Genomic DNA, 21835 nt, shown 5'->3' with positions numbered 1-21835 from the left:
GTAGTTATCTGGTGAGTTTCCCTACTTTACTAACCCAATTCCTGGAGCATCTTTAGTCCCTACTACCACAACCTGACATGGTAACGCTAGCATTTCCACTTCACCTTATAAGGGGCTTTGCTTTCTTATGGTGTGTTAACACTGATTCTTGCCAAGAAATTAATCCTATATCATGAGAAACTTCTCACATAATGATAAAATATCACCTTTCTGTTTGGCATGGTTGATTGAGCATCTTCAGATCCAGTATCAGATATATTCCCTGGATTTCTGCTCTTACATATTAGTGAGATCCTGAACTTCTTCCAGGATACGGTTACTTTTCTCTTTTACTAGATGTAGAGTGTTTCTGGTTATGTCAAGTAATCTGACCTGAATAGTTATGTGACTTCACAGTAATTATTAGTTTGATGGACAGGGAAACAGGTGTCTTTTACCTTGAAGAAAACACATGTTTTCTTGCAAGCAGAGACTTTTGCATCATTTTCAGGCTTAGGGATAGTGTAAAACTTCAGAGAGGGGAGTAGGCCTCTTCCATAGGTACCACATACACATGAATTCTGAGGATTTAATATATTCATGTGTACAAATCCAACTGCCCACATATACAAACTCAGAATCTCAGTCCTTCTTAATCAGCCCTCAGGGTTTGGTGTAGGGGACTTGCCAAAACTGAAAACTCAAACTTTCTTTGTATCTCTGTTAATTATGTAAATCCTGGGCTTGAACATTGTTTTATTTTTGTTTTTTTTTTGCCCTCCAGTTATAGGAAATAATAATATTTTTATGGTATCAAGAAAGCCTCCTCAAAGTCACTCTTAACCTTTAATTGGTGATTAATCACCCTTAACCTTTTGTTATCTTTTTCCAGTGAATCAATTTTCTCAGGCAAATACCACCTAATTCCATAATCTTTATAATTAGAGCTTTTCACTGTAGTCCTTATATGCCAGATTCCTTACATTCATCAGTGAATTCCCATTAACTGCACCCATTCCAGTGCACCAAAGATGAATGGTTTAAGAATTAGATTACCACCACAAGCCAAGGATTATTATTTCTCCACCTACTATTAGTACTTGATCTTTATTACCAGCTAACCAGTATATGATCTGACTCCAATTCCCATTTCACAGTTGCTTCTTTAGCCCACTCTTGCTTTTGACTCTTTTAAATTTTGTTCCTTAGGAAATAAACACAGAGAGAGATACAAGAAGTTTGTGGGGAAATGCTCTCGGAGTCAACATATGTTTTCACATATGAATGTAGGAGGATTGGGCAGAGGAAGGAATTGAACTGCAGCAGAGTTGAAACAAAGGCCTCAGCTAACCCCACAGGTATTTTATTAAGGCCCTTCAGATATACCCCAAATTGAGGTAAGAAGACCAAACCTTTATACCTTTACATCAAATAAGTATTAGATGTGGACTACCATCAGGCAGGATGCATGACTTTGGATGAGGTGACTCTTTTCAGTAGAAGATGATTTCTGGACAGAGATTCAGTTGAGAGCTATTAGCCAACTGGGAATATGAAAAAAGAATCTTTAGTCTTGAAAGGAGAATCTGGGTGGCCCACCATCACCTGATCTACATATATGTTTATACATACATATTTATAAATGTATATAAATGCCTAGAAACATGAAAGCCATAATGATAACAAGTGTTTACTTCTAGGGAGGAAATCAGAAACTGTGGCAACCAGGGATTAAGAATATATGTTTTTCCCTTTCTGCTTAGTTAAATTTTTTCATAATAAGAATGTATTGGCATAGTCTTCTTATGATAAAAAATATCCATGAACTAAAAATACTGTTTATTTTCAATTGGTACAAATATCAAAAGAAATGTTTTCTAAATATAGTGGGACTTGGATGCAAGTCAATAAAATAAGTGAATAAAACCAGAAAGATCTTACAGATATTGTTAAAATAAAGTACATGTTTATTTTTCAAATTGAATAAAGCATGCAATAACAAATAAGGAAAATCAAACAAAGAAAACACAACCCCAAGTTTTGTACAAGAAGTTGTTACTCAAATATGATACAAATGAATTTGAACAACTGATACTATTAAGAAAAAAATTATCTTCCTTTAAGAGATTTCTCCTTTAATTGACATAGGATTTTTTCCCCCATTGGATTATAGAGGAATATATGCAGGTATATCTCGTTTTATTTCATTTCGCTTTCCTGTGCTTCACAGGTATTGTTTTTTTCACAAATTGAAGGTTTGTGACAACTCTTCAACAATTATACTCACTAGGAAACCAAAAAACTTGTGCAACTTGCTTTATTGCAATATTTTATTGCAGTGGTCTGGAACCGAACCCACAATATCTCCAAGGTATGCCTGTGTATGATCTTTGCATCCTTATTGTCTTTAACAGAAACTGTATTCAACTAATGTACACGTTATATGTTGGCTTTTAATTAGATATCCACAATGCAGCAAAGGCAAAGTCTGAAGATTTAAAGGAGGTTAACAAGAAGATTAAAAGCTCTTAGTATGATTATATATTACAATATTATTGCATATTAATATTGACAATTATTATGATACTATTTCATTATTCTTATTACTTTATTACAGTTTATTATATGAGTAGTATATTTTTTGTTTTGGCCATGCAAAAGTGAATGTAATATTAGTAACAAATTTTTAGTGGAAACAATTTGGTTTAACCTCATTGTATGGAGATAAGACATACTATAGAAACCTGATAGAGTAAGAAATACAGTTTTAAATATGTTATTCAAATTTAAAAGAATCATTCAGAGAAGAATTTTTAATTATTTAAAAAAAAACAGTAAATGTTGAGGGAAATTGAAGTAGTGTGATTGAGCTGGATATTCATCTTATATAGAATGTACACTTTGGAGAATATGCAGGTTGACGGATCAAAAGATAGAGACTTAATCATGTTATTTAAAATGATAAGGGATCACAAGAAAGAATCCGTCCCCACCAAAAAAAAAAAAAAAAAAAAAAGGTTATAATTGTTTATGGGTAATGAGGCTGGGGGGAGAGAAAGTTAGGGTGAATGACTATTGATTCTTATTGAAAGTCCTTGTATCTATTTGATATTGTTTACACTGTGCATACACTGCTTCTAGTAAAATTAAAAATTGGCAGAAATGGAGGCTTATCCTACAAATAACCAGTTTTACTCCTATGGTAGTGGTAAAATTCAGGTTTCATTATCTCTGAATTTTTTGTAAACATTGCAAGATTTTAGGGTATGCATTGAATGTGCTCATTTTATTCCTGGCTTCATTTTAAATCCTCATCCATCCTTGATTCCCCTTACTTCATTGTCTAATTTAGTTCTTTTCCAAGTTATCACTCCATATTTTATGAATGTCTGCAAGATGACTTAACCACTCTCTGGATTAAGGCATTGTAAACTAAATATTTTTAACTTTGTTTAGCCAGATTTCTCCTTTAATATCATACTGTGGACTGTGGTGTAGTTGCTCCATCTGACAATATAGTGGGTAATCCTTTCTCTCTCCTCTCTTTCTCTCTCCATTAATAATCATTAAAGTAAATAGGCAAGATCACAATTTATTGAATAAATTGGGAAACATACGCATTCTGAACATTCTAAATGTAGTAGAAATTGCTGTTATTATTCTCATTTAAAATTTACATAATATATTAAGAACATTGCACTGCTATTTCAGATTTAAAAAACAAATAGGTGATTTCTTTTGAGAAAATATTTAAGTTTTGTATATAGTTGAAAGACTGCATTAAAACTGACACTTTATGGAAGAAGAAGTTCAAGAATTAGTCCTCTTCCATTAAATCACCACAGTCATCTCTGAAACTTAATTCTTTGTAAAAAAAAAAAAAAAAAGAAAGTAATTAAACTTTGGTACGCTTGTTCAAGTGAGGTTAACACTTGGTACTTTTTGTTTTTTAATTTTTGTTGGAGTATAATTGATTTACAATGTTGTGTTAGTTTCAGGTGTACAGCAAAGTGAACCAGTTATACATATACGTATATCCACTCGTTTTTTAATTCTTTTCCCATATAGTCCATTACAGAGTATTAAATAGAGTTCCCTGTGCTATACAGCAGGTTTTTATTAGTTATCTATTTTATATATAGTAGTGTGTATATTTTGGTCTCAATCTCCCAATTTATCCTGCCCCTCCATCACCTGGTAACTGTAAGTTTGTTTTCTACATCTGTGACTCTACTTTTGTTTTGTAAATAAGTTCATTTCTACCCTTTTTTTAAATTTTCAAATATGAAAATATCATATGATGTTTGTCTTTCTGTGTCTGACTTACTTCACTCAGTATGACAAAAACAGAAATATAGATCAATGGAACAGGATAGAAAGCCCAGAGATAAACCTATGCACCTATGGTCACCTAATCTATGACAAAGGAAGCAAGAATATACAATGGAGAAAAGACAGTCTTTTCAATAAGGGGTGCTGGGAAAACTGGACAGCTACATGGAAAAGAATGAAATTAGAACACCCCCAACACCATACACAAAAATAAACTCAAAATGGATTAAAGACCTACATGTAAGGTCAGATACTATAAAACTCTTAGAGGAAAACATAGGCAGAACACTCTTTGACATAAATAGCAGCAAGATCTTTTTAAACCACCTCCTAGAATAATGAAAATAAAAACAAAAATAAATAAACAGCACCTAATTAAACTTAAAACCTTTTGCAGAGCAAAGGAAACCATAAACAAAGCAAAAAGACAGCCCTCAGAATCAGATAAAATATTTGCAAATGAAGCAACTGATGGATTAAATCTCCAAAATATACAAATGGTTCATGCAGATCAATATCAAAAAAAAAAAACCCCACAAATAACCCAATCAAAAAATAGGTGGAAGATCTAAATTGATATTTCTCCAAAGAAGACATACAGATGGCCAAAAACACATGAAAATATGCTCAACATCACTAATTATTAGAGAAATGCAAATCAAAACTACAATGAGGTATCACCTCACACTAGTCAGAATGGCCATCATCAAAAAATCTATAAACAGTAAATGCTGAAGAGGATGTGGAGAAAAGGAAAGTCTCCTACACTGTTGGTGGGAATATAAATTGGCAAAGACACTATGGGGAACAGTGTGGAGGTTCCTTAAAAATCTAAAAATAGAACTAAAATATGACCCAGCATCCCACTCCTAGGCATATACCTGAAGAAAACCATAATTAAAAAAGATACGTGCACACCAGTGTTCACTGCAGCACTATTTACCATAGCCAGGACATGGAAGTAACCTGAATGTCCATCAATAGAGGAATGGATAAAGAAAATGTGGTACTTATATATACAGTGGAATACTATTCAGCCATAAAAAAAAGAACAAAAACGCTCAGTACTTCTTTTCTTTTTTTTTTTAATTAATTAATTAATTATTTATTTTTGGCTCTGTTGGGTCTTTGTTTCTGTGTGAGGGCTTTCTCTAGTTGAGGAGAATGGGGGCCACTCTTAATCGCGGTGCGTGGGCCTCTCACTATCGCGGCCTCTCTTGTTGCGGAGTACAGGCTCCAGATGCGCAGGCTCAGTAGTTGTGGCTCATGGGCCTAGTTGCTCTGCAGCATGTGGGATCTTCCCAGACCAGGGCTCGAACCCGTGTGCCCTGCATTGGAAGGCAGACTCTCAACCACTGCACCACCAGGGAAGCCCCGACACTCAGTACTTCTTATTCTGACTTTTGTTAGCATCTAAGACATCCTGCGTGGCTGAGTGAACATTGCCACAGAAAAGGATGGTAGTAAGAAATTAGTGGAGAGAGTATAATGGCATAATTTCAACAAATTGCCTGAGATTGTATTTGTTCTGAAAAATCTTTTGATCATAAATTTATGGATTATTATTAAATTTCTCCTTTACAAGTAAACACACATAATCTTATGCAAGTTGTTTTGCCAGCATTTCCATACTTGCATTAATGCACTGATGTACTAAAGTAAGTAGTCAATCTAAACCTCCTTTTTGCACAGAATTCTTAAAAAGCCAGTATTGTTTCTTTAATATTGTTTTGCTAATCACATAAATCTACCTGTCTAAAGAAAGGCTGCTAAAACACTTCAAACAGTAGTTTCACTAAACCTGATTCTCCTCCACTAATTGTGCTTTAATGATAGTTTTCCATTTTGTGGATAACAATGTTTAAATATTCAGAGAACAGATTATTAAAATTTTTGCTGAATGACTCATACAGGAACACTAATTAGAACAGGAAAAACAGAGTTGCATTTTTCCAAAATAGTAACTCTGCCAGGTGAACTCAAGAAATACTTCTGCTAACTGAAACTTTTATAGAAACTGGCAAATAATACATGTAATAATGATTAATGGTTTTGTTCTGGATATTTAAAAATGAATTGCTTCCAACAAGTCAGGACCGCTGGTTCTTATTCTAAGTTCTGTCACTCAAAATTTTACTGATTGACCTTTAGTAAGTATTCTATTTTTGTCTTAATTCTTTTCTCAAAATATAATCTGGGGATTATAATTAAAAACAAACAAATAAATACATTTGATAAAGTGACAAAATGAAAAATATCCTCTAGTTAAGAGGTTCTGACTTAAAATTTTGTTCATTTTCCATATTTAATGTTAATGAGATCTAATTGCATCAACCACTGTAAAAAAATGTCTTGCCATCAAAGTACTTACACTAAATAGAAAACAACCTTAGGTCATTTTTTCTTTAGATATTTTCCTCTTTTAAGAGAATACCTAATTAAAATATGTCATGAGTTTCAAAGTTCTAAATTAAAGTCAGAATTTTTAGTAACAGAGCATAAAGGCCTCTACTTGCTAAAGTATACAGTAGGAAAAATGTTACTTTTTACAAACCTGAAACAGAAAATAATGACACAGATACACTTTTCTGATTATTTCAAATTAATACTTCAAAATTAATACCTAAAAGGACTAAGGCCACTATATAGTTTATCTTAAATTTTCTTTCAGGACAGCAAATGACAATTTTTTTTTCTGTCATGACACATAATACCATAACAAATCATTTAAATTCAAATTATATCATACCACTAATTTAAACTCATCATTTTTCTGTTAACAATTAGGCAGCCCCCTCTCCACTCTCAGTTGCAACTTTTTGTGCCTTTTCCAATGTGCAGTGCCACCATGCCTGGTAATTGTTTGTGCTCATGACATTTCCAAGCAAACACTTTCAAAGATCATTTCTCTCAACACAAACATCTTTAGAAGGATGGGAGGTTTACTTAAGATCAGACGGTCCCTTGTTCAATCTTTGCTAATGCTGCAGCATTTGGAAGTCTTCCTGAAAATAAATTGTCTGATGTTTTTCTGTAGTATGCAGAAAGTACTGTACCTGAAAGATTGTACCAGTCAACTCAGCACATAAAATTCCTTTTCTGGCACCAAACTAAGTACCAAGGAAATAAAATGATCTGCCCTCTCTACAGTGCTTTGCACATATAGATGCTCATTAACTATTTGGTGCTGGAAAAACTTTTATTCCCTATCCATATTGCAGTAGTAAAGCCTCTGCCACTGACTATTTTTTTCATCTAATTTTTCACTATAACTCTCAGGGCCATTAAAAATACCACCTGCTATGTCACAATGCATCTGTAGGTTTACAATAAATTCAGCATTCTCACTTCATTTGTTATCAGATGCTGAACTATTCTGGAATGAACTGATTCTTTGTAGTATCCTATAGGAATTAAATTTGTTGTGGGGTTTTGAAGTGTTGAAAGATCTAATTTTTTATTTACTTAATTATTTGTTCTAGGTAGAGTTCAAAATCAAATGCTATACAAATAAATGTAAGGAAATTTTTAAAAAAATTGGTAAATCAGCAACTCTGTATTGGAAAGAAACCCAGTTGTAACTATTTATAGTCAATCGTAAATTTGCAGAAATTCAAATGACAAGAAGTTTCTGAGTTTAATTTAAACTTTACTAACAGCTTATGTTTTCATATATTTATTTTAAGTGGAGAAAAATAAGGACCAGTGAAAGGAAAGATGTACGTCTGAATCACAGAAATGAAACAAAATGGCTTTTTAACATCAAAACAAATTGTGCTCTTCAAACTTCTGATCCTGATATTTTTTTTGTTTTTGTTAGTACTTCCTTTGACCATTTCTTTTTCATTTAGGATTGTAATAGAACTCAGGTTTGGCTGCTCACTGCTCAAAAGCCAATAGTTGAAGGGCAAGTGTTGGTAGACAGGAAAGCAGCTTTACTCAGAAAAGCTGGCAATCTGGGAAGAAAGTGGACTCATATCCTGAGACCAACTCCAAAGATTCTGTTCAGCCATGACAATTTTTAAAGGGAAAAAGGGGAAACAATCTCAGTTAATTATTAAGGTAGGAGGTCAGATTTTTTGTCACTTTCCCACTGCATGTAGACCTACTGACTTCTCCTGATCTTCCTTTGGATGCTATCTTGCCTGTGTGGTCTGCCTGCAAATTTGCTAAGGGGGAAGCTAGGTGTAGACAGCCAGTCATTCTTTAACTACTTAATTCTTCATTCCTACTCCTTTGAATCCAGGAAAGGTATCAACAGATTAGGTAAGGCATTGTGTACATTCAGTAGAGCAGAAGTCAAAAAATAGGTTAAATGTTACCTAGTAATTTCATTTATATAATTAAGGTTTGAGGGGAACAGAAATAGACAAACAAGAAAGGAGCAAAAGAGCTGCTTACAAATCCCCACTTGTCTCATTTCTATGGGATTAGGGGCAAAATCTGTCTTCTGTAACTTCTTCATACTGACATAGGGTGCCATATTTTCAGAGTGGAAGATGTTGACATGGGTATGTATCACCTCTTTGCTGACAATTTTATTTGCCCAATTACATATAGGGGCAGAGCAAGCTACAAATATGTTGATGTCCACAAAGATATAGATTATTATGAGCAATAATGTTAATCTCATTCTCTTGAGGCCAGTCCTTGAAATTGTGCTAGCCATAGATTCAGTACTGCTCAAGATAGAACAGCTTATGTCATGGTTACAGTCTGGTCATCACACAGTTAGCTTTTTCCTTCTGGTGTCAGTATCTGTAAAAGAACTCAAGAATGTGTATCAGACACTGAGTCTGTGACTCTATTGTCCTAATCGTTAACTGCTCGAGCCTGCTCTTTTGTGATTCAGGGAGGCCCGGGAGACTTCAGTTTTTCTATAAACAAGAGGCAGGGGACATAGAGGGGTCTTTATACTTGGGGGGTTCTGCAGGGTTCTGCTCAGTTCCAGGATTACACTGCAATACTATAATTCTGGGATTTTGCATCCTCATAGGGAAAAATGTTACTTACCCAAATCAGCAGCTTGATGATTTTCTCATTGGCACAAGAGAGTGAGAACATCAAAAACTCATATAAATTTTACTAAACATACTTCCTTAGTGTGGACATACCCACTTAATTCCTTAGCAGGGATGATGAACTCCATTCCTTAGCATGGCTATACCCACTCAGTGCCTTAGAATGGGAAAACGTACTTCATTCCAAAGAGAATATATGAAATTACAGGAATGTAATTTGACATTAGGTCAGAATCTTTTCCAACCCTGTTAGTTAACTAAAATCAGTTTAACCTAACAACGGAAATCTTGAGAGTTTCTTCTGTAGGAAAATAAATTGTTCAGGTAAGGTGGGCCTGGATGGGAAGAAAAAGAGATTAAAAAATGAATAAGTTATAGTAGTTGAATAGGTGAAGGGTAGATGAAAAGAGAAAAGAAAATAAAGCACCAAAAAAACTATCAGCTTTGTTATTTTGCCAATTAACCCCATTATAATTCTACACAATTCTAGTCAAAAGTATTTCTTGATGTAACCATATAACAAGGTTAGTGGCATTCCTATTATGTGTTGCTGTGTGCATCTTTAAATTAAAAAAAATTAATTTATTATAGAAAATTTTAAATGTCTGCAAAGTAAAATAGTATAATTAACCCCCATGTGCCTATCATCCACCTTCAATAATTGTCACCTCTTGGCCTAATTTGTCTCATCTGTAACCAGACCCACTTATCACACTCTCTTACCTTATCCCAGATTATTTTGAATCAAATTAGACACCAGAATTATTTTACCTAAAATTATTTAAATCTATACCTTCAAAATACAAGAAATCATTTATATGTATATTCTAACAAGTATACCATTATCACATTTAAAAAGAAATTACCAAGAGTGGTCAAGATGGTGGAATAGGAGGACCTGGGGTTCACTTCTCCCCACATGTACACCAAGAATACATCTACAAGTGGAACAATTTACACAGAGCACTTGGTGAACACTAGCAGAGGACCTTAGACACCTAAAGGACAAGAAAAGATCCCCACATAACCAGGTAGGACAAACGAGGAAAAGGGAAGAAAAAGAAAAGAGAAAACGGGATGGGACCACACACCTCCAGGGGAGCTGAAGGAGAGGAGAGGTTACCACACCCAGGAGGCCCCCTCATCAGAGGCAAGATATACTGAAATAGAGGGGGGGCTTTGGGAGCTAGTGGAAGAAAGTGCAATGGCCAGTCTGTGGCAGGCAGGACATAGAGAGACTTGCACGGGCTATCTGTGTCACAGCTCTGCATGCCCCAGCTTGAGACAGATGTCTGCCAGTGCTGGTGGGGTCTGGGTGCTGAAGTATGGGGTTAAGAGAGTGGACCCGGGAAGAGGACTGTTTTTGGCTGCACGGAGACAGCCTGAAGGGATGGGAGTGAGGAGCTCCACAGCCAAGAATGCTCCTGGAGGAAGCATGGACTGCCTTGGAAGTGAAGCGCCCTTGTTGAGTGGCATGCAATGGGCAGGGCTACCATCGCAGCCTCTCTCCCTACACTCCAGCCCCTGCCTCCTTGGGCACTGGGAGGGACTCCCACCAGAGCGAGTGTGCGTGCCCCAGTCTATGACTGCTTCCTGCCGGCCCCGGCATCTGCGGGCACTGGAGGGGGAAACCATCAGTGCAAGTGTGTTTACTGCAGTCAGTCAACTTACGCCCCTCCTGCCTGAGCAAGCATGTGTGCACCAATTAGTTGCCACCTCTGGCTCATCCCACTTAAGCAAGCAAGCATGGCCCCCCTCAGTTGTGGTCTTTGCCCCCTCTAACCTGGGTGGGGAGCAGACCCTTGAGGGTGGCCCACATGCAGAGGTGGGGTCAAAACCAAAGCTAAGCCCCAGGGGCTGTGCAACTAAGGAAGAGGAACTGAAACCTCTCTGTGCAACTATACAAGCTATGGATTAAACCCCCAAGATTGGCCTGGTATATCCAATGCCTGCAGAACATCTGAATGGATAACAAGCACTCCCACAACTGAGACTGGTCGAGCTTTAGCAGCTGTAGACTTTGGGGACATGTACAAGTAGGGTACAGAATCTGAGCTGCCCCCACACTGCTAACAGCAGGTCCAGAGACCTACCTAGCGGTCTTGGTGGGCCTCCTGGGGAGGTGAGGGTATGCGGAGGTTCACTGTGGGGGCAAGGACACTGATGGTAGAGGTTCTAGGGAAATTTTTTGTTGTTGTTTTGTTTTGTTGTTGTTTTAATTATATTTTTAATTTTTAACATTTTTTTGATTATTGGTTTTAATTTTTAAATATAAATATTTTTGTCTCTTTTAATATTATTTTTTGTTTTTTTGTTTGTTTTTGTTGTCTTTTTTGTTTTTTGTGGGTTTTTGTTTTGTTTTGCTGTCATTTTGTTTGTGTCATTTTATTTTTTATTTTCTTTGCTTTTTTTGTTTTGATTTTGCTTTTTGTTTTTGTTAGTTTCCTTTTTATTGTTTGTTTTTGTTTTTTTGTTTCTTTGTTTTCTTCTTTTCTGGTTTCTTTGTGTTTTTCAAGTTTTTTGCTTGCTTATGTTTTTATTGTATGTCTTGTTTTTTCTTTGTCTGTCTGTTTGCTTTCTTCCCACCCCCCATTATATTTGGCCACACCATGTGGTTTGTGGGGTCATGGTTCCCCAGCCAGGAGTCAAGCCTGGGAGCACCAAGTCCTGGCGACTGGACCACCAGAGAATTTCTGACCCCAGGGAATATTGATCAGCATGAGCTCTCCCCAAGGTCCCCATCTCAGCACCAAGACCCAGCTCACTCCCAACAGCCTTCAATCTCTAGTGCTGCTGGACGCCTCAGGCCAAACAACCAGCAAGACAGGAACACAAGACTACCCATCAGCAGACAGGCTGCCTAAAGTTGTACTAAGTTCACAGACACACCAAAACACACCTCTTGACACAACCTGGCAAACCAGAGACACAAGAGCCAGCTCCACCCACCAGAGTGCAGGCGCTAGTCCTTACCACCAAGAAGCCTATGCAAGCCCTTGAACAAACTTCACCCAACAGGGAGCAGACACCAGAAGCAAGAGGAACTACGACACTGCAGCCTGTGGAAAGGAGACCACAAAAACAGTAAGTTAGACAAAATGAGACAACAGAGAAATATGTTGCAGACAAAAGAGCAAGGTAAAAACCTAAAAGACCAAATAAATGAAGACGAGATAGGCAATCTACTTGAAAAAGAATTCAAGTAAAGTTAGTAAATATGACCCAAGATATTGGAAACAGAATGGAGGCATGGATCAAGAAGATATAAGAAATGTTTAACAAGGACCTAGAAGAACAAATAAACACTTATGAACAATGAAATGAAAAATACAGCAGAAAGAATCAATAGCAGAATAACAGGTAAGTGAGCTGAAATACAGAATGGTGGAAATCACTGCCATGGAACAAAATAAAGAAAGAAGGACAGTCTCAGAGACCTCTGGGACAACATTAAATGCAACAATATTCAAATTATAGGGGTCCCAGAAGAAGAAGAGAAAGAGAAAGGGTCTGAGAAAATATTTGAAGAAATTATACTCAAAAACTTCCCTAACATGGGAAAGGAAATAATCACCGAAGTCCAAGAAGTGCAGAGAGTACCATAGAGGATAAACCCAAGGAGAAACATGCCAAAACACATATAATCAAACTAACAAAAATTAAATACAAACAAAAAATATTAAAAGCCACAAGAAAAAGCAACAAATAACATACAAGGGAATCCCCATAGGGTTATCAGCTGATTTTTTAGCAGAAATTCTGCAGGATAGAGGGGAGTAACATGATATCTTTAAAGTGATGAAAGGGAAATACTTACAACCAAGAATACCATACCCAGCAAGGCCCTCATTCAGATTCAATGGAGAAATAAAAAGCTTACAGACAAGCAAAAGCTAAGAGAATTCAGCACCACCAAACCAGCTCTACAACAAATGCTAAAAGAATTTCTCTAAGCAGAAAATACAAGAGAAGAAAAGGACCTACAAAAACAAACCACAAACAATTAAGAAAATGGTAACAGGAACACACATATCGATAATTATTCTAAATGTGAATGGATTAAATGCTCCACCCAAAGGACCCTGGCTCACTGAATGGATACAAAAACAAGACCCATATATATACTGTCTACAAGAGACCCACTTCACACCTAGGGACACATACAGACTGAAAGTGAGGGGATAGAAAAAGATATTCCATGCAAATGGAAATCAAATGAAAACTGGAGTAGCAATACTCATATCAGATAAAATAGACATTAAAAGAAAGACTGTTACAAGAGATAAGGAAGGACACTACATAATGATCAAGGGATCAATCCAAGAAGAAGTTATAACAATTATAAATATTTATGCACCCAACATAGGAGCACTTCATTACATAAGGCAAACGTTAACAGCTATAAAAGAGGAAATCGACAGTAACACAGTAATAGTAGGGGACTTTAACACCTTACTTACACCAATGGACAGACCATCCAGACAGATAATTAATAAGGAAAAACAAGTTTTAAATGACACAAAAGACCAAAAAGATTTAATTGATATTTGTAGGACATTCCATCTGAAAACAGCAGATTACACTTTCTTCTCAAGTGCACACAGAACGTTCTCCAGGATAGATCACATCTTGGGTCACAAATCAAGCCTCAGTAAATTTAAGAAAATTGAAATCATATCAAGCATCTGTTCTGACCACAATGCTATGAGATTAGTATTAAATTACAGGGGGAAAAATGTAAAAAATACAAAAACATGGAGACTAAACAATACGTTACTAAATAACCAAGAGATCACTGAAAATATCAAAGAGGAAATCAAAAAATACCTAGAGACAAATGACAGTGAAAACACAACAACCCAAAACCTATGGGATGCAGCAATAACAGTTCTAAGAGGGAAGTTTATAGAAATACAATCCTACCTCAAGAAGCAAGGAAAATCTCAATTAGCAATCTAACCTTACACCTAAAGGAACTAGAGAAAGAAGAACAAACAAAACCCAAAGTTAGTACAAGGAAAGAAATCATAAAGATCAGAGCAGAAATAAATGAAACAGAAACAAAGAAAACAATAACAAAGATCAATAAAACTAAAACCTAGTTCTTTGAGAAGATAAACAATATTGATAAACATTTAGCCAGACTCACCAAGAAAAAGAGGGAGAGAACTCAATTCAATAAAATTAGAAATGAAAAAGGAGAAGTTACAAAAGACACCGCAGAAATACAAAGCATCCTAAGAGACTACTACAAGCAACTCTATGCCAATAAAATGGACAACCTGGAAGAAATGGACAAATTCTTAGAAAGGTATAACCTTCCAAGACTGAACCAGGAAGAAATAGAAAATATGAACAGACCAATCACAAGTAATGAAATTGAAACTGTGATTAAAAATCTTGCAACAAACAAAAGTCCAGGACCAGGTGGCTTCACAGGTGAATTCTATTAAACATTTAGAAAAGAGCTAACACCAATCCTTCTCAAACTCTTCCAAAAAATTGCAGAGGATGGAACACTCCCAAACTCATTCTATGAGGCCACCATCACCCTGATATCAAAACCAGACAAAGATACTACAGAAAAAGAAAATTACAGACCAATAACACTGGTGAATATAGATGCAAAAATCCTCAGCAAAATACCAGCAAACAGAATCCAACAATACATTAAAAGGATCATACACCATGATCAATTAGGATTTATCCCAGGAATGCAAGGATTCTTCAATATATGCAAATCAATCAATATGATACATCATATTAACAAACTGAAGAATAAAAACCATATAATTATCACAATAGATGCTGAAAAAGCTGTTAGCAAATTTCAACACCCATTTATCATAAAAACTCTCCAAAATGTGGGCTTAGAGGGAACCTACCTCAACATAATAAAGGTCATGTATGACAGACCTACAGCTTACATCATACTCAATGGTGAAAAGCTGAAAGCATTTCCTCTAAGATCAGGAAGAAGACACAGATGTCCACTCTTGCCACTTTTATTCACATAGTTTTGGAAGTCCTATCCATGGTTATCAGAGAAGAAAAAGAAATAAAAATAATCCAGATTGGAAAAGAAGAAGTAGAACTGTCAGCGTTGGCTAATGACATGATACTATACATTGAAAATACTAAACATGCTACCAGAAAAATACCAGCACTCATAAATGAATTTAGTAAAGTTACAGGATACAAAATTCATACACAGAAATCTCTTGCTTTCCTGTACATTACCAACAAAAGATCAGAAATAAAGATTAAGGAAACAATCCCATTCACCACTGCATCAAAAAAAAAAAAAAATACCTAGGAATAAACTGACCTCAGGAGGGAAAAAACCTGTTCTCAGAAAACTATAAGATACTGATGAAAGAAATCAAAGATGACACAAGCAGATGGAGAGATAAACCACGTTCTTGGATTGGAAGAATCAATATTGTGAAAATGACTATGCTACCCAAAACAGTCAATGCAATCCCTGTCAAACTACCAATGGCATTTTTCACAGAATTGGAGCAAAAAGACTTACAATTTGTATGGAAACACAAAAGACTCCAAATAACCAAAGCAATCCTAAGAATGAAAAAAGAAGCTGGAGGAATCCAACTCCCTGACTTCAGTCTGCTATAAAGCTACAGTCATCAAAACAATATGGTATTGACACAAAAACAGAAATATAGACCAATGGAACAGGATAGAAAGTCCATAGATAAAGCCACACACTATGGTCACCTAATCTATGACAAAGGAGGCAAGAATATACAATGGAGAAAAGACAGTCTCTTCAGTAAGTGGTGCTGGGACAACTGGACAGCTACATGTAAAAGAATGAAATTAGAACACTCCCTAACAGCATACACAAAAATAAACTCAAAATGGATTAAAGACCTAAATGTAAGGTCAGATACTCTTCAAGGAAAACATAGGGAGAACACTCTGACATAAATCACAGCAAGATATTTTCTGATTCACCTCTTAGAATAATGAAAATAAAAACAAAAATAAACAGATGGGACCTAATTAAACTTAAAAGCTTTTGCACAGGAAAGGAAACCATAAAAAAAACAAAAAGAGAACCCTCAGAATTGTAGAAAATATTTGCAAACAAAGCAACTGACAAGGGATTAATCTCCAAAATATACAAATATCTCATACAGCTCAATAGGAAAAAAACAAACACCTGAATCAAAAAATGGGCAGAAGATCTAAATAGACATTTCTCCAAGAAAACATAGAGATAGCCAAAAAGCACATGAAAAGATGCTCAACATCACTAATTATTAGAGAAATGTAAATCAAAACTACAATGTGGTATCACCTCACATCAATCATAATGACCATCACCAAAAAATCTACAAACAATAAATGTTGGAGAAGGTGTGGAAAAAAGGAACCCTCCTAAACTGTTGGTGGGAAATCGAACTGATAGAGCCACTATGGAGAACAGTATGGAGGTTCTTTAAAAAACTGAATATAGAGCTACCATATGATCCAGCAATCTCACTCCTGGGCAAATATCTGGAGAAAACCATAATTCGAAAAGATACTTGAACCCCAATGTTCATTGCAGCACTATTCACAACAGTGAGGACATGGAAGCTACCTAAATGTCCATCAACAGAGGAATGAATAAAGAAGATGTGGTACATATATACAATGGAATATTGCTCAATCATAAAAAGGAACAAAATGCCATTTGCAGCAACATGGATAGACCTAGAGATTTTCATACTAAGTCATACTGAGTGAAGTATGTCAGACAGGGAAAGACACATATCAAATGATATCACTTATATGTGGAATCTAAAAAATGGTTACAAATGAACTTATCTACAAAACTGAAATAGTTCTACAGATGTAGAAAATAAACTTATGGTTACTGGGGTGCAAGGGGGGAGGGATAAATTGGAAAACTGGGATTGACAAATACACACTACTATACATAAAATAGATAACTAATAAGGACCTACTGTATAGCTCAGGGAACTCAATACTCCCTAATGGGAAAAGAATCTAAAAAAGAGTGGATATATGTATTTGTATAACATTCACTTCGTTGTACACCTGAAACTAACATAACATAGTAAATCAATTATACCTCAATAAAATTTTTTTTAAAATGAAAAAACAAAAAGAAATTACCAATTTTTTCCTGTTCATCTTATGTTTTTTATAATTTCCTTGTTTGAATTTGTATCAAAATAAAGTCCCTACATTTAGTCTAGTTGATATGTCTCATAACTGTATTTTAATATATATGTTACTATTCCATCTTTATTTTTTCTTTCTTGAAATTAACTTTTTTGAAAGAAATGTGATATTTGTTCTGTAGTATTCTCTGAAGTCTGGATTTTGCTGATTTTTTTCCTCATGGCATTTTTAAACACATTTTTTGTCCTATGCATTTCCTGAAATTGTTAATTAGGTAGGTAGTAGGGGTTGGCAAATTATAGACTATGACCAAATACAGCCTGCAGCTTATTTTTGTAAAAAAAAATTATTGGAATATAGCCACAACCATTCATTTATGTATTGTGTACGGTTTTGGTCACTTAAAAAGTCAGAGTTGGGTAGTCATAATAGAGACCTCATGGTGAATAAAACCTAAAATATTTACTTTCTGACTCTACAGAAAATATTTTCTGTCCCCTTATTTTGAAGACTGAGGTTTTTTCAAATTTGTTTTGTACACTTCATATTTGGATTGTATACCTTTTAGGAAGTAAATAATGCCCAATTGACTCCCTTTTTGTTGTGTTAAAAATCATTAATGAGCATTTCCTGGATCTATTAAATTTTTGGAAATGCTTAAGGATATGCAAGCTGATTCTTTCAGTGCCATGACCTAAAACTATTTCCTTGAGATCTGATTATTATAAGGGCCCTGCAAATATTGCATTAATATAACTCTTTGCATTATTTTATAGGGTGAAAGTTTATAAAAGTTTTGAAAATATGGACTGATGAAAAAATGTCAGATTGAATGGGGATTGAATCATGGCTTCAGAAATGAAAGTTCTTAATATGGTTGAGAATAAATTTTCTAATATGTAAAATAGAAATATATAATTTGTATATATATATGTACATATATATAATAGGTGTATATATTATATATATATTATGAAATGTTATGTCTAAGGACTGAAATTCCAGTACTCCATCCAAATTATGACTAGCATAAAATATTTTACCACCATGATATGAATACTCTAAAATTAACATCAGAAACTCAGTTTTCCAGTTTCTTCTATTAGCCTAAATCAGTCATATTATTTTTTCACTTCTCATTCCTTGTCAGTCGCTGTTAGACTGAGGAACAAGTCCTGAGAGCAGGTGAGGGGATTAAAAAGAGACGGGGTCAGGAGCATGGTGTACAAGCACACACACCTTTATTTCCCATCAAAACTCTTTTTATAGATTGCAGTAGGAAATACATGTTTTTGTTAAAATCACAAGACAGAATCATCAGACAGTATTTCCTTAATGTTGAAGTTATAGAACAAAACGTACTGCGAACCAGAATATAAACATGCGTGAGAACAGACTGTGATTGCCAAAATATGCCAAGGACAAACTATAGTTAGAGAAACCGCAAGCAACCTCACGGACCAAGACTCATATCTTCTCTAATAACTCTTTCGGGTCCTGTCAGGAATTAAGCAGGATTTTGCCATGCTTTAAGCTGCAAAGACTGTGTCAGCTTGCAGCTGGTTCCCGACATGTCCCCCTTCCTTATTTTTTAATGTGAGGTGGTAGAGTCCGACTCGGAGTTCTGCAATTACTCGTAAGTCAGTTCGCAGGAGGACTGGAAAACAACAAATACACAATAATATTAAAATACCAATAACAATTATAAAGGAGTGTAATAAGAGAACTCGGGGCAAAAGTACGTGTAATCTGGGTGAATATGTCTCGAGCAATTTCCACTGGATTTACATCTAGGGGAGCTGCATGCTGGATATTTGTGATATCCTCATGTAAGCGAACAATATCAAGGGATAGACTGGAATGAGACCAAATTCCCAATAAATGATTCTTAATCTGAGGCCAAGGCCATTGCAAATGATTATGTGGCTTAGAGGTTACACAGATTGCAGAAAATTCTGCATGACAATGCATAGAAAAGGCAGTTTTTAAAGCAGCTAATTGGTCTCCAAGAATAAGAGCAACTTCTTCCAATGCATTAACATGACTTTCTAATTTTCTATCAATAGATTCCTGAGCTCCCAAAGCATTAGAGACATTAGTGGCTAAGTTATTCACAAATGTGGTAGTATGGATACTTTGAGTCAGCGCAGTAGCAGAAGCAGCTACAGAAGCAATAACTGCAATGAGCTCTGTAATTCCAGCTATAAGTAGCCCCAAAAATCGCTTGGGCCGCTGTAAAAGAAGGGAAAGTTCATGTATGACCTGCAAACCTGAATTAGAATACCAAGGACCTGTAACATTTACAGGGAGCATAACAAAGGGAGGCTGATGAACAAGAAGAAATCCCCGATTGGACTCCCCCGTGTTTATACAATTTGTCAAATTACAATTATCACAACGTATGTCATAAAACCCTTTTTTTTTGGAAAACGTACACAGAACCAGTAAGAATAGCTAGGGTGATGGAACACAAGCCATAACAAAAGTGGTTAAGTTCCTAATAGGATGTTGTCGAGTCCCATTCTCTTCATATGGTGGGGGAGGGAATTCACCATCAGGTCCGGATCCATAACGCAGGGAAGGGAGTTCTCCATTTGTTCCGGATCCATAGAATCTCACCAGGCGCTCAGGCACCCAATGAGGATCCTCAGCATCCCTAGGAAACACACAAACATGCCCTCGACCCCATATTAATACAGGATCTGGACCATTCCATTGATTAGTAAGAGGATCCCGTCAATAGACTTCAGCAAAAGGCAAGGCACAAGGATGCCAAAATCTTTCTGCAGCTGTCTGCCCTTGCTTATCTATATTCAAAAAATTTAAAGTATATAAAGAGCGTCTCAATAAATTGTGCGGGGTTATGGTATATTTCCCCTTCTTTATTTTAAACCCCAAAGAAGATATATCTTCCCCCCGCATAGAAGCTTGAAATAAAGCAGTTTGGAGTGGAGAAGAAAGACTCACAGGCAGAGAGGAAGTAGAAGAAACAGACATAGACCCCCGAGCCACTGAGGGAGGCTCATCAGGAACTTTCGCTGGCAAGGAAAAACCAGAAGAATGCGCAACAGGGGCTAGGGAAGCATCCTGAGTAACATCATGTAAATGTTTCACCCAAGTTAAAGCTTGGGCTAGAGCAGTAAATGAAGTTTTATCTAATATAGGGAAGTTTTCAGATCCCACAGGTGCATTCTTAAGGGCTGCAAAAATGCCATCATCAAAATCAGGATTGTGATATCGTGCGGCCTCTTCCTCCAATTTAGCCTCATCCTCTGAGGATAATTTATCATCATCCTCCAAGGACTCTGAAGATGGCATGGTCGCCAACAAGGAAGGCGCAGTAGGAGAGACAGGCTCAGGTTCCTCAGACAAATTTTGTACCTGAGGGGCAGAAGGAGAGCGGCGTAAAGACGCTGCTTTGAATAACTTCTGAATCTCATAAGTTGGGTCAAGACAGTCCCTTATCAAATTCCAAAGTGAAAAAGTAACTGCAGGAACCTTAGAAGGTCCATGAAGCGAATAGAAAGTTTTCAATTGCTGACCTATTTTTTCCCATGTTTGAATATTAACAGCTCCTCCTTCCGGGAACGATGGACACATTTCCTGCACAAAATGAAGAAAACGATCAAGCTGTTTATGCGTAACCTTAACGCCCCGAGTGGATAACATAGAGTACAGTAGCTGAACGAAAAGTTGTCGTTCCTCAGATCCAGTTTGCCTCATTTTTACTCCTGATGAGAATAAAACAGAAAGAAAAACTACATGTAAAACATCCCCCGGCACAATCTCATTTACCTTATGCGTGCACGCGAAGTATCTCCGAGGTCCCTCTCAACAGCCCACGTACTCAGCTCCCTGTTTGGGCGCCACTTGTCAGTCGCTGTTATACTGAGGAACAAGTCCTGAGAGCAGGTGAGATGATTAAGAAGAGACGGGGTCAGGAGCGTGGTGTACAAGCACACACACCTTTATTTCCCATCAAAACTCTTTTTATAGATTGCAGTAGGAAATACATGTTTTTGTTAAAATCTCTAAATAAGCTAGTGTTGCTGTATTTATTTTTAAAACATATGTATTCTCTTCCCTCAGTGAAGAGTAAGCATTTAATCTGTTTCTGTTTTTAACTACAATACACACTCATCACTTTCCACCCATCACCCCATCCTCTCATTATGATTTGTCATAATTTTGGTTAAATAGATATTTGTATTTATTTCATGATTACTGTATGTATGTTATTCAGATCTAAGTAAAAAACTTTAATTTTTTAGTCCCTGCAATCTATAAAAATGTCTATATTAGACTAACAGTTGAGTGATAGTTTGCCTGATTATGAATCTAGTTTA

At 36.0% G+C, this 21835-nt stretch overlaps 1 protein-coding gene across 1 annotated transcript; it reads right to left on the bottom strand.

Moving 5' to 3' along the window:
- Positions 1-10932: 10932 nt before the first annotated feature.
- On the bottom strand, positions 10933-21513 carry LOC309647458 (uncharacterized protein). Its single transcript, XM_082434889.1, has 2 exons — positions 20042-21513; positions 10933-19146 (listed from the first exon to the last, which is right to left on the bottom strand). Exon 1 carries the CDS (start codon positions 21210-21212, stop codon positions 20226-20228), a length of 987 nt encoding a protein of 328 aa, XP_082291015.1. The 5' UTR covers positions 21213-21513; the 3' UTR covers positions 10933-19146; positions 20042-20225.
- Between the last annotated feature and the right edge of the window lie 322 nt (positions 21514-21835).

The sequence above is a fragment of the Balaenoptera physalus genome (assembly GCF_965194825.1).
Source record: "Balaenoptera physalus genome assembly, chromosome: 18".
Classification (NCBI taxonomy): Eukaryota; Metazoa; Chordata; class Mammalia; order Artiodactyla; family Balaenopteridae; genus Balaenoptera; species Balaenoptera physalus.
The sequence above is the reverse complement of the archived record's forward strand: the minus strand, read 5'-3'. Positions and strand labels throughout refer to the sequence as shown.